At 37.2% G+C, this 13183-nt stretch overlaps 1 protein-coding gene across 2 annotated transcripts in view; it reads right to left on the minus strand.

Moving 5' to 3' along the window:
• Positions 1-13183, minus strand: part of PPM1D (protein phosphatase, Mg2+/Mn2+ dependent 1D) — a 58038-nt gene continuing 44855 nt past the window's right edge. For both annotated transcript variants that reach the window (XM_025440077.3, XM_025440075.3), the window contains exons 4-6: positions 12978-13168; positions 6604-6846; positions 1-1476 (exon numbers count right to left, since the gene is read on the minus strand). In XM_025440077.3, coding sequence (XP_025295862.1) covers positions 919-1476; positions 6604-6846; positions 12978-13168 — 992 coding nt within the window. In that variant the 3' untranslated portion in view covers positions 1-918. The remainder of the gene's footprint in view (positions 1477-6603; positions 6847-12977; positions 13169-13183) is intronic.

A 13183-nucleotide genomic window follows, 5' to 3' on the forward strand; every position in this document is an offset into this window, starting at 1 on the left:
TCAGGAACAGTTCACTGATTTATTAGATGAACAAACATATCCATATAATCAATGAAAACTGTACGATATATAAAATAATTTAAGAAATGTTGGGAATTAGCAGCACCATCCGTTATTGAAATAGCAAGAAAAACTTCACATATTTTATTCAAACACGAGAAGAGGGTAACTCCTTTAAGACCTAATAATGCCAGTGGGTGTCTGGGATGATGGAGAAGGGCACCTTTGTAGGCAAACACACTCCCCTAGACATTTGGGGAGTACATCTGATGATTAATGTTTCAGAAAAATGCTACCAAGTTAAAAGATACTGCATAGTATTTTAATTAGGACAGGGAGACTAACACCAAGCTACTCTCAGCATGGCTCAACACTTCTGCTATGAAAAATCTCATTCTGAATTAAGAAATTAGAAATAAAAAATAATTTTTAAAAGACACTAGCTGTCCCTAAGGAACATCCAGGGGAACACAGGTCACTACGAAAATACATCACTTTTCCAGTCTGCTTAATAATTTACCTAAAAAGTTGTGTAGTTTTCATCACAAGTGACTTATACAAAGTTCTTAATAAGCATTTTTAAAAGTTTACATGTATTTCTAAAACCTAGTAGATTCTTTTGATTTTTTTTAACCTTTTGCCCCTTTGTTATTTACTGTGTATCAGAGTAAGAGACTGAGTCTGTGTGAAGTGTACAAATTTACACACATTTTACAGCAACTTACACCCTAACATCTACAAAATTCACATTTATAATACAAGCAAGTACAAGGCCAGGATAAAACTGTTGAATTCCAAAAAGTCAAACTGTATACTATTTTATTTTGTCCCCTTAAAAAAAGTTCAAGTTCGGCACCAACTTCAAAAAGCCCTCTTAAATCCTAGTTTGGGGAAAAAAACCCATTTTTCAGATACATTTCAGCAGACACAAACAGTTTTTCTGTGCTGATGAAGTAAAGGATTTCCAATTTTCTTCTGGCCCCTAAGTCTGCGTCGCATAGTAAGTTTAACAGAGTTCTTTCGCTGTGAGGTTGTGGGGAGGCTTGCAGGCTGAGCACCACTACTTCGAGTTAAACCATTTCGTCTATGCTTCTTCATAAGAGGGCCGGAGTTGGATTCTTCTAATGTCCTTTTAAAGTTTGCTGGAGGGGTTCTTTCAACTTCTTGGGCTTTCATTTGACCTGGAGTTGACATTTTTAAATTTTTTTGGTCCGTGATGGTATTTGTTGAATTGGTAGGCACAAGGCCAACTGACAGGCTATTATTCAAAGAATCATGTATCCTTAAAGTCAGGGCTTTAGTGCAATTTTCTTCAAGTGGCTCTGGATCTTTTGAGGGTATGGCTGTCGCATGGACACTTCCTCGAGCTATCTCAGCTGGGACTTCTAAATAATTCTCTGAGAAGGCATTACTACGAACAAGGGCAGGTACATGGTCCTTAGAGTTCAGCCTTGGCCATGGGTCCTCCTCCAGTGACTAAAAAACAAGAAAATAAGCCAAATAAATAATGTATCCTAGAATTCAGCTCAACCATTAGATGAAGAAGTTTCATTAGTATAAGTGACAAATTTGTTTCTTGGTTGGTTGGTTGATTTCCTACTTTCCTATTTTTTTCTACATTCTCATTTCTGAATATTCAGTAGTAGAGAAAATATAAAGTGCAACATTAAAGCAATAATGTCATACCACAAACTCATATTGCTGCTTCACACCCATCTCCCCAACACTAGAAGCCTCTATGTTCTATGGCTTGAGAAAAGCAGAACATCTGGGAATCTAGAGGGCGCAGAACACGACTGGGGCAACTCTCAAAAAAATAAATGAAAAATCATACAGAAAAAAAAAAAAAGAAAAATCATACAGAAACTTTCAGGTACTTTTTTTTTAAAGATTTTATTTATTTATTCATGAGAGACAGAGAGAGAGAGAGAGAGAGAGGCAGAGACACAGGCAGAGGGAGAAGCAGGCTTCCTTTGGGGAGCCCGATGTGGGATTCAATCCTAGGATTCTGGGATCATGACCCAGGCCAAAGGCAGATGCTCAACCAGTGAGCCACCCAGGTGTCCCTCAGGTATTGTTTTATAGACGTGATTCAGATATGCACTACTCCTTTAGATATAGTGCTCTAGATCTACATATAATCCAAATACTTTTCCCACTGCCAAACAGAGAAGAATATTTTTCTTATCAAACCCAAATCTCCCATAGTATTAATATTTTATGAAATCATTGTCTTAATAGTTTCTCAAGAACAAAGTTTAAACATAAATACTATGTCTCCCTTCTTAAGTATGTAACATTTCCCTCACACCTTTTCCTTTTAATCAAATCATGTTTATTAAAATAGTATATTCTCAAGTAAACTCTTTTGTAGAGGGGGAATGAAAATATGTATCTTACTCTGATATAAAAATTCATTAGAAATAAACAAAAGAAAAGAAAAGAGAAGAAAGAAGAAAAGAAAAGAAAAGAAAAAAGAAAAGAAAAAAGAAAAGAAAGAAAAGAAAAGAAAAGAAAAGAAAAGAAAAGAAAAGAAAAGAAAAGAAAAGAAAAGAAAAGAAAAGAAAAGAAAAGAAATAAACACCTTTCAAAAGAGTGCTACATGGGCAGTCCGGGTGGCTCAGCAGTTTAGCGCCGCCTTCGGCCCAGGGCGTGACCCTGGAGACCCAGGATCAAGTTCCACACTGGGTTCCCTCCATGGAGCCTGCTTCTCCCTCTGCCTGTGTCTCTGCCTCTCTCTCTCTTATAAATAAATAAAATCTTAAAAAAAAAAAAAAAGTGCTACATAAAAATATACTTATAAAAAGAATTTACTTTAATGTTTTTAGGATTAAGAAAAAAAGGGACATTTAAGCCATCCAAAAGCATTTCAATCTCACCATAAACATCAACATGCTTTATGGAAAAAAAAAAAAAAATACTGACTTTAGGTCAAATTGAGACTGGAGATGAGAAGCTCTAGTTCCTAATTTGGTACTGCCTTAAACAGATTGCTGTTGTTACTGTTTTTGTTTTTGTTTTTAACTAAGAACATACTCTTATCTTTCTGCAGTTATTGATTCACTTATTTATTTTACATTGCATAGTTTATTGAAAGCCCAATTCTTCTAATTTGTTTCAACACTGACTAGATGTTGGGCAGCAACTTTATTTCAAACTTACCAGTGTTGAGAAAGGATAACAGAATAGTCTTCATTACAGGATATTTATATATGGCTTTCAATAATATCAGCAAGAGATGCATGTGAGTTTATCCTTCTGCACTGCATCAGGTTGATTCCAACACGTACCCTGGTCATAAGCATGTTCTGAATAATCACAGAAAACTGTATCTACTCATAGGAAATTGTTGAGCTAGAATGTGTCCTGCTTTGATGCAGAAAAAAGACTTACAACAAGACCAGGCAGACAGAGAAGGCTTCCTACTACCAATCACAACATTAATTTTTTTAAAAAAGATTTTTATTTATTTTTTTCATGAGAGACAGAGAGAGAGAGGCAGACACACAGGCAGAGGGAGAAGCAGGGTCCACACAGGGAACCCAACACGGGATTCGATCCCAGCACTCCAGGATCACGCCCTGGGCCCAATGCAGGCGCTAAACCACCGAGCCACCCAGGGATCCCCCACATCATTAATTTGGGCATAAGAAAGAAGGTAATAACCAAGTCATTGATAGGAATAAAACATACTGCTCTAGTTTGTAAAACAAGGTTAGACATTAGATGGAATCCCTTTATAAAAAACAAAACAAAACAATGGAACTTTAGAGTTAACACAATTTATTGTAATTTCTATTGTTTTGTGTCTTTTTAAAATTCATATATTATTATTCTAACACTACACATGTGCTGGCTTTTCTTCCCCTACTTTCTCCTTGAACTTTTCTTTTCCCTTCTCTTTTGATTGGCATTCTGTGGGAATACATTGCATCTGTTAGCACAGATAACTGCTCAGAATTCTCAGATTCATCCCAGATTAATTACATGTATTACTAAATCTTCTTACATGTTCATAAAACATGTGATATTGGAGCGCCTGGGTGGCTCAGGTTAAGCGTATGCCCCCGGCTCACGTTATGATCCCCGGGTCCTGGGATGGAGCCCCACATTGGTCTCCCTGTTCATCAGGGAGTCTGCTTTTCCTTCTTTTTCTGCCTCTCTCCTCTCGTCATGCTCTCTTTCTCAAATAATTTTTTTAATCATTAAAATGATTGAGAGATCACCTGTTAAAAACACAGAAAACTAAGTTTTACTACTTCATGTATTTTTAAAGATTTTATTTATTTATTCATGAGACACACAGAGAGAGAGGGGCTGAGACACAGGCAGAGGGAGAAGCAGGCCCCACGCAGGGAGCCCAACATGGGACTCGATCCTGGGGCTCCAGGATCACGCCCTGGACCAAAGGCAGGTGCCAAACTGCTGAGCCACCCAGGGATCCCAAGTTTTACTACTTTAAAAGATCAACTGCCTTGCTCCACCAATCTTACAATCCAACATTAAACTAAATGAAAATTGTGCCCAGAACACAAATGAAGCTAAGTATTCATTTTCTTAACTCCCTTCCAAATTCCTCCTTCCTATAGCTCTTGGCTTTATTAAAAAACAGCTAAATTTAGTTTTGTCCTAAAGAAAGAATGGAGAAAGAAATGTGTGCCAGCGTAATACATCCCTTAAAGAGAGGTATTTCTACCATATCCATCCCAAAACAAAGATCTGATTACTGGTATATCTTAGGATCCACACAGAAGTTGACATGTCTATAGATAGATAAACCTAGTCTCAAATGCCTAGTTTAAATGTCTTAAAAACCAAACTGACCAGAATGTCATTATATTTATCTAGATGTTACTAAATATGGGATTACTTTAACAAGAAAATAATCAGAGATTAAGTGTATTCTCGTGGTTATCAAATAAGATAAAACACAATTTCTTGGGCAGAAAGAGCTTTGACTGTATTTCTTTGTTAGGTCAGAGCCAACAACACTAATTATTCTGAACAGCTCCAAATATTTTCCTATTATTTGGGTGAGGTCAATTGGTTAGCAAGCAACTAACGCTGAAATATAAGATAGTGCATACATAAATCTCCTTATCTTTATTATTATTAGATCATTATGTCTGAGATTTTTTATCTTTTTAAAGATTTTATTTATTTATTTATTTAATCATGAGAGACAGAGAGAGAGTCAGAGACACAGGTGGAGGGAGAAGCAGGCCCCACACAGGGAGCCCGACGTGAGATTTGATCCCGGGTCTCCAGGATCACACCCTGGGCTGAAGGCAGCACTAAACCGCTCAGCCACCCAGGCTGCCCGGTCTTAGATTTTTTAGAAATAATTTCAAAAACATCTTTTGTGGGATGCCTAGGTGGCTTGGTCAGTGAGGCGGCTAACTCTTGGTTTCAGCTCAGGTCATGATCTCAGGGTCATGAAATTGAGCCTGGGGGTGGGATCCACGCTGGGTGTGAAGCCTGCTTAAGATTCTCTCACTTCCTCTCCCCTCCTCTCTCTCTCTCTCTCAAAAATAAAAAGAATAAATAAAAGCCCATCCTCAGAAGGCCCAAGTATAACAAAGCAGTTATCAATAGTACTAATTTTTAGTAGAAAAATACTGTGATGAAATCAGAAAAAAAGGAAATATGGTACCATTTACATTTATTTCACAGCATATCTTAAGAACTCATTCAAAATTAACTGAGTAAGAAGAGGAAGAATGTTTCTTGCCCATGTTATTAGACAGTCAGTTCTAAGGTCTGATATCCTAAGGTCCACTTCAATCTTGAGTCTGCATGATCTTATCCAAATTGCTTAATCTCTTAGTCTTATTATCTATAAGACAGAATAACATCTACTATTTACCTATTCGGTTTATGAGGTTCAAATGAAATATATATGAAAGTACTTCACAAACTTAAATGCTTAAAAATGTTCATTGTAGGGATCCCTGGGTGGCGCAGTGGTTTGGCGCCTGCCTTTGGCCCAGGGCGTGATCCTGAAGACCCGGGATCGAGTCCCACGTCGGGCTCCCGGTGCATGGAGCCCGCTTCTCCCTCTGCCTGTGTCTCTGCCTCTCTCTCTCTCTCTCTGTGTGACTATTATAAATAAATAAAAATTTTTAAAAAAATGTTCATTGTATTAGAAGGGGATCATTAGAATATTGTTAGAATATTGTTAATGTACATCTCCTTTCTACTAGGTAGACACAGCTGACATTCAAAATAGTACTGATGTGAAGATTAATCAATGACAATAAGTTACATGATGAAGATCCATCATTTTCTTGAACCTAGTTCAAATCCAAAATCCTGTAATATGAAGAATCTGAAAACTTTTTAAGCAACATCAACCAAAGAAATTCAATTAAAAATTTCAAATAATAGGGATCCCTGGGTGGCGCAGCGGTTTGGCGCCTGCCTTTGGCCCAGGGCGCGATCCTGGAGATCCGGGGTCGAATCCCACGTCAGGCTCCCGGTGCATGGAGCCTGCTTCTCCCTCTGCCTGTGTCTCTGCCTCTCTCTCTCTCTCTCTGTGACTATCATAAATAAATAGATAGTTTAAAAAAAAAAAAAATTCAAATAATATAGAGAACTATATACCTTGACTGGTGGTGTAGAACATGGGGAAGGAGTCATCAAGCAGGTTTCTTGACTATTATAGGAAGGACTATCAGTCAAGTTCAGAAAGAGCTCATCTTCATTGGTGAAATTTCCCTGACTGTCCACACCTGGAGAAATGCAGATCACTATAGCACTAGTATTATCTGCTCGAAGCATACGCTGCCTCCAGCGGCCTAGTGCTCGATTCACAAGCATTTTGGCACAAGACTGTCCATGCTCACCCTGTATTTAAAAGAACAAGAAGAAAGAAGATTAACAACTCGGATGTAGTTCCCACTACATCTGTAGCAAATTAAAAATGAAGTATTCAATATAGCTTAAATAAATTAAATTTCCAAAATTTCAAGCATTATCTATAGTCCCATAACTATGTTAAAATAGTACTTCTCCAAATTTTTAAAATAAAACAAGGATTTATCCTATGGTTAAATTTCATCTGTATTTTTATTTTTTTGGTAATAAGAAACTCAGTCTTCACCGTAACCTTAATTAGGAAAAGTTATACAGAAGTTAATCTAAAATAGTAAGGGAATATCATGTTATTACAGATAAACAATTCACAAATGAGATAATCAGGCTTGGCAAAAGGCCAAACCAAACCAAACCAAAACAACCTCATTGCAAAGGCCATTTCCTCCTAAAATAAGAGCTTCAGCAAATCAAAGACAATGACTCAACATAAAAATTGTCAAAGAATATGAACAAAACTCAGAGACAAGAAAATATAAACAACTGTTAAATATATATAGCTGACCACTGAACAATGTGGGGTATCAGAGACATCAACTCCCCCACACAACTAAAAATCCATGTATAATTTTTGACTCCCCTCAAACTTAACTACTAATAGCTGACTGTTGACCAGAAACCTTAGCAATAAAATTAAGTTGATTAGCACATATTTTTTTGTTATCTGTATTATATACTGTATTCTTACAATAAAGCTAGGGGAAAAAAAGAAAATTATATGGAAGAGAAAATACATGTACAATGCTCTACTGTAAAAATCCCTGTTAAGTGGACCCACACAGTTCAAATTCATGCTGTTGGGGCAGCCCAGTTGGCTCAGCAGTTTAGCGCCACCTTCAGCCCAGGGTGTGATCCTGGAGACCCCAGACAGTGTCCCACATCAGGCACCCTGCATGGAGCCTGCTTCTCCCTCTACCTGTCTGTCTGTCTCTCTGTGTCTCTCATGAATGAATGAATGAATAAATAAATCTTTAAAAAAAATTTCAAATTCATGTTGTTTAAACGTCAACTGTGTATAAAAAATGATGTCACTCATATGAGAAAAAAAGCAATACAATAAGGGCTGTGGTATGGAGATCAAATACACTCGAACAGGGCAGCCAGGGTGGCTCAGCAGTTAAGCGCTGCCTTCAGTCCAGGGCCTGATCCTGGAGACTCAGGATCGAGTCCCACGTCGGGCTCCTTGCATGGTGCCTGCTTCTCCCTCTGCCTGTGTCTCTGCCTCTCTCTCTCTGTGTCTCATGAATAAATAAATAAAATCTTAAAAAAAAAATTCCAACAAAGAAAGAGTTAAAAACAAATAAAGCCTTAAATGATCTCATGTTATGCAAATAAATGTAGCTTGGAATAAAACTCTGAGCATCATACAGAGGTTCAATCCGTGGATTCAATAATTCCTAACTTTTAAAGAATGAAAATGATGTGCTTCAGAAAATAGGGCTACATATCTTAAAAAGTATCTTTAGAAATAATTGAATACAAATAATTGAATGATGAAAATAAGTGGAAATCACGAACTTTTTGTAAGCAGAAAAAATTTGTGATTATTTTACATAATGTGATAAAACAATGTACTGTAAATACAAAAATATTAATATATTATAATGCATACTATATAATATATAATGTATTAAGGATGCCTGGGTCGCTCAGTCAGTTAAACATCTGCCTTCAGCTCAGATACTGATCCCTAGGGTCCTGGGATTGAGCCCCACATTGGGTTCCCCACCAACCAGAGTCTGCTTCTCTCTCTCCCTCTGCCTGTCATTCCCCTTGCTTGTGCTTTCTGTGTCAAACAAATTTTTAAAAATCTTTAAGAAAATTATATGTATATATAATTATATATATAATACATAATATATAGTAATATATATATAATGTACTAAAAGCACTAAATAGTATTTGTGCCCTGGTGGCACAGCGGTTTAGCACCGCCTGCAGCCCAGGGTGTGATCCTGGAGACCCTGGATCGAGTCCCATGTCAGGCTCTCTGCATGGGGCCTGTTTCTCCCTCTGCCTGTGTCTCTGCCTCTCTCTCTCTGCCTGTCTCTCTCTGTCTCTATGAATAAATAAATAAAAATCTTAAAAAAAAAAAAAGCCTTGAGTTTCTAAAAAAAAGAAAGAAAGAAAGAAAGAAAAAAAAAAAGAATGCCTAAGTCATTCACTTCACTTCATGTCATCACATAGGCATTTTATCATCTCATAAGAAGGATGAGTACAGTATAGTTAGATATTTTAAGAGCCACATTCACATTACTTATTACAGTAGTCATAATTCCCTACTTTATTATTGTTATTAATCTCTTACTGTATATAATTTATAAATTGAGTTTTATCATTTTATGTATGTATAGGAAAAAAGAGTATATATAGGGTTCAGTACTATTTGTGCTTTCAGGCATCCACCAGGATCTTGGAACGTATCTGCCATGGATTGGTGGGGGGCGAGGGGGGACGGACTGCTGTATAAGCCATTTCCACTACCTTACTTGCATTTTTTACTCAGCTGGTTTCTGCTGATTTGGATCCTTAATATCATGTCCTTTTCTTCCACCATACAGTCTCACTAGGTGATCTCATAAATTGTAGCAGCTTTACCTAACTCCTCTCTTACCAATCAAATTTATATTTCTAGGTTTCTCTCAATATTTCTGCCTACTGAAAATATCTATCTAGATTAACCACAGGTACCTCCAATTCAACATGCCTACATCTGAACTAATTACCTCCCCTCTTCCCCAGAGTAATGTGTTTCTTCTAGATAACAGCTATCACCAGTCAGAAGTCTGGGCATCATCATATCCTTCCTTAAAAACCCAAGTTCTATCAATTTTATCACTCATGGATTTCTTCTGTTATTGCATATATATGTATTTGTTGTTGTTGTTGTTGCTGTTGTTGCTGTTTTACCACTGCTGCCTTAGATCAAGCTTGCAAAAATTGTCATTTGGAATTTAACAGTAGCCTCCAAAGAGGAAGCCTAATAAATCCATTAATAGAAATCAAATCAGTTACATTGGTAATAAGAATCAACATGTGAAAAAAGGTGGATGACAGACCTTATAACCAAAACTCTACTCATCAAATTTCACCTTCTCTCAGGGATTCTTCAGTAATCTTTGCTGCCACCCATTCTCTGTCATTGACAACTTTGCATTGGTAATTCTGTTAAATGCCTAGGTTTTCCTACACCTACTAATAAATATAATCCTTATATTCAATACCAATTATCTTCTATTTTATATTCCATCTTGCAATTAATGATTAAACTTTTTAAAGATTTTATTTATTTATTCAGGAGAGACACACAGAGAGGCAGAGACATAGGCAGAGGGAGAACCAGGCTCCATGCAAGGTGCCCGATGTGGGACTCGATCCCAGGACTCCGAGATCATGCCATGAGCCAAAGGCAGACACTCAACCAGTGAGCCACCCAGGCATTCCAACGAGTAAACTTTCTAAAATGCATCATGAAAATATAGCTTTTCAATAACTCTCTACTACCTGAATATAAAGACCTAACTTCCTAACAGCATTTAAAACCATTTTATCTCCTCTCCCCCAGTCACATCAAGCTATCTGTGAAACCTAAATATGTTAAATCTGTCTCTCTTCTTTGACTTTACACTTTTTATTCCTTTACCTGGAAAGCTTCTCTCTCCTCACTTATTTACCTGGTAAATTCAATCCGACCTTTAAGACTTGCGCAAATATCACTCTTGTCCAATTGAAACTTTCAATTCAGAAAGGAAACTTTCTTATCCAATCTTTCCAGGTTTCCAATCTTCTCCTTCTCAGTTCTCATAACACTTGTTCTAAATATTGTTATTATACGGATACTTCCTTCAATAGTCATTCTGAAACCACTTTGGTGTTTTATGAATATGAATAGGTTCTCTCAATCTGGTTTATGACCTCATCATGCCACTGAAATGTTTCTCTTTCTCATCACTAAAGAATTCTAAATTAAATAGATAAAAGAATCTTTATTTTATTCACTCCTTCTCTTACATCTGATGCCATTAACCAAATGCAACATGTTAGCTCCAAGGTTGTAAAAATGAATCAAGGGACGCCTGGGTGGCTCAGCAGTTAAGCGTCTGCCTTTGGCTCAGGGTGTGATCCTGGGATTCAGAATTTGGGATCAAGTCCCACACTGGGTTCCCTGTGGCAAGCCTGCTTCTCCCTCTGCCTATGTCTCTGCCTCTCTCTCTCTGTGTGTCTCATGAATAAGTAAATCTTAAAAAAAAAAAAAAAAAGAATCAAGACACAACTCTTACCTTTATTTTTATTTTTACTTACAACTCTTACCTTTAAACAACTCACAATCAAGTAGAGGTCCTGATAGCTATAAACATATCCTATTTGTAACAACATGGTATATGCTGAGCAAGGAGCATAATCTATTTACAGTTACCTCCCCTGCACAGTATCTAATGTTATTAGCTGGGTGAATGGCAGCAATACAAATTCTTTTAATTTTAACTCCTTTTCATGCCAAAATATGGCTTTACCATTCCTCCCATCTGAGAGAAAGATCATCTCTTCCAAGGATAGCCCATCCCCTTGATTCCAGTTAAACTCTTTATCCTTGAAGGTCACTAATAAAAGATCCTAACTATAAAACTCAATATATACTGTTCTCATCCATCTGCCTCTACTTCTTTGCAGAATTTGACATTGCTGCCTGCTACCCACAAAACACTCTTTCCTTGCCTTCAACACCATCACACTCTTCCAATTCTCCTTACTTTGAAGAAGAAATCAGTTTGCAAACAAGCCAGGAAAGAAAGAAAAGGATTTTTCTTATTGATGGTTGTTTCTTGGTTTGCAATGGACTAATAAAAAGATAGGTGACATAATTACTATGCATCTTATTAGCAATTCCACTCCAAGGGATACACCTAAGAAAACTGAAAACTTGTCCACACAAAAACTTGTATGTGAATGTTCACAACAGTGTCATTCCTAAGAGCCCCAAAGTGGAAACAACCTAAATATCCATCAAATGACAAACAGATGGATAAATTAAATGTATATCCACTGACAGAAAATTATTCAGCCTTAAAAATATAGTACTTTTATTTACAAGCAACGTGGATGAAACTTGAAAATATTATGCTTAAGTGAAAGAAGTCAAATACAAAAGGCCACATGCTATATGATCTCACTTATATGAAATTTCCAAAAACAGGCAAATATATAGAGACAGATCAGTGTTTGCCAATGGGTGGAGGTAGCAAGAGATAGTGAATGACTGCTAATGATTATGGGTTTTGGGAGCAGTGATAAAAATGTTCTGGAATGAGATAGTGGTGACAGTTGCACAACTTAGAGAATAAACTAAGAACCACTGAGTTATACATTTTAAAAAGGTAAATTTTATGGTATATGAATTATATCTCAATTTTTATTTATTTTTTTTAAGATTTTTTTTTTATTCATTTATGAAAGATAGAAAGAGAGAGAGACAGAGACAGAGACAGGCAGAGACACAGGCAGAGGGAGAAGCAGGCTCCATGCAGGGAGCCTGATGTGGGACTCGATCCCAGGTCTCCAGGATCATGCCCTTAGCCGAAGGCAGGCGCTAAACCACTGAGCCACCCTGGGATCCCCTCTCAATTTTTAACAAAAGGATTAATGAGGTTTCATAGGCCATTAAGTCAAGGGCTGTTCATAACAAAGTCAGTGGTTGTGTGTTTTGTTATCTAGTTTCATTTATTTATATCCTGTCTCATTCCCCTGATGAGCTGCAAAGTCTGTTTTACGTAATTTTAGAGCCAGGTAAATGCAAATATCTATTCAAACTGAGCATCCTTAGTTCATATTCAAGACCTCTGACAAAAGTAGAACAGGGGACACCTGAGTGGCTCAGCTGTTAAGCGTCTGCTTTTAGCTCAGGGCGTGATCCTGGAGTTCCAGGATCGAGTCCCACATCAGGCTTCCTGCATGGGGCCTGCTTCTACCTCTGCCTGTGTCTCTGCCTCTCTCTCTCTGTCTCTCATGAATAAATAAATAAAATCTTTAAAAAAAATTAAAAAAAATAAAAACAAAAGTAGAACAATGTGTAGACAATAATATTAAATCATTGAGCCACTTCTCACCATCAAGTACTTTTTCTCCTCTTGGTCCTGGCACATTGAGATGGCATCTTGCGGTGGAATCATATTCCAAAGTCCATCACTCCCCAAAATAATATACTTGTGCTTCTGGGGGTCAAGAGTGTGGACACTCGTGTCTGGTTCAGGTGACACCACAAACTCACCACTGAAGAAATCATAACTCCACAAATCACCTGGGGGACAGAGAT

Source organism: Canis lupus, chromosome 9, assembly GCF_003254725.2.
Source record: "Canis lupus dingo isolate Sandy chromosome 9, ASM325472v2, whole genome shotgun sequence".
NCBI lineage: Eukaryota > Metazoa > Chordata > Mammalia > Carnivora > Canidae > Canis > Canis lupus.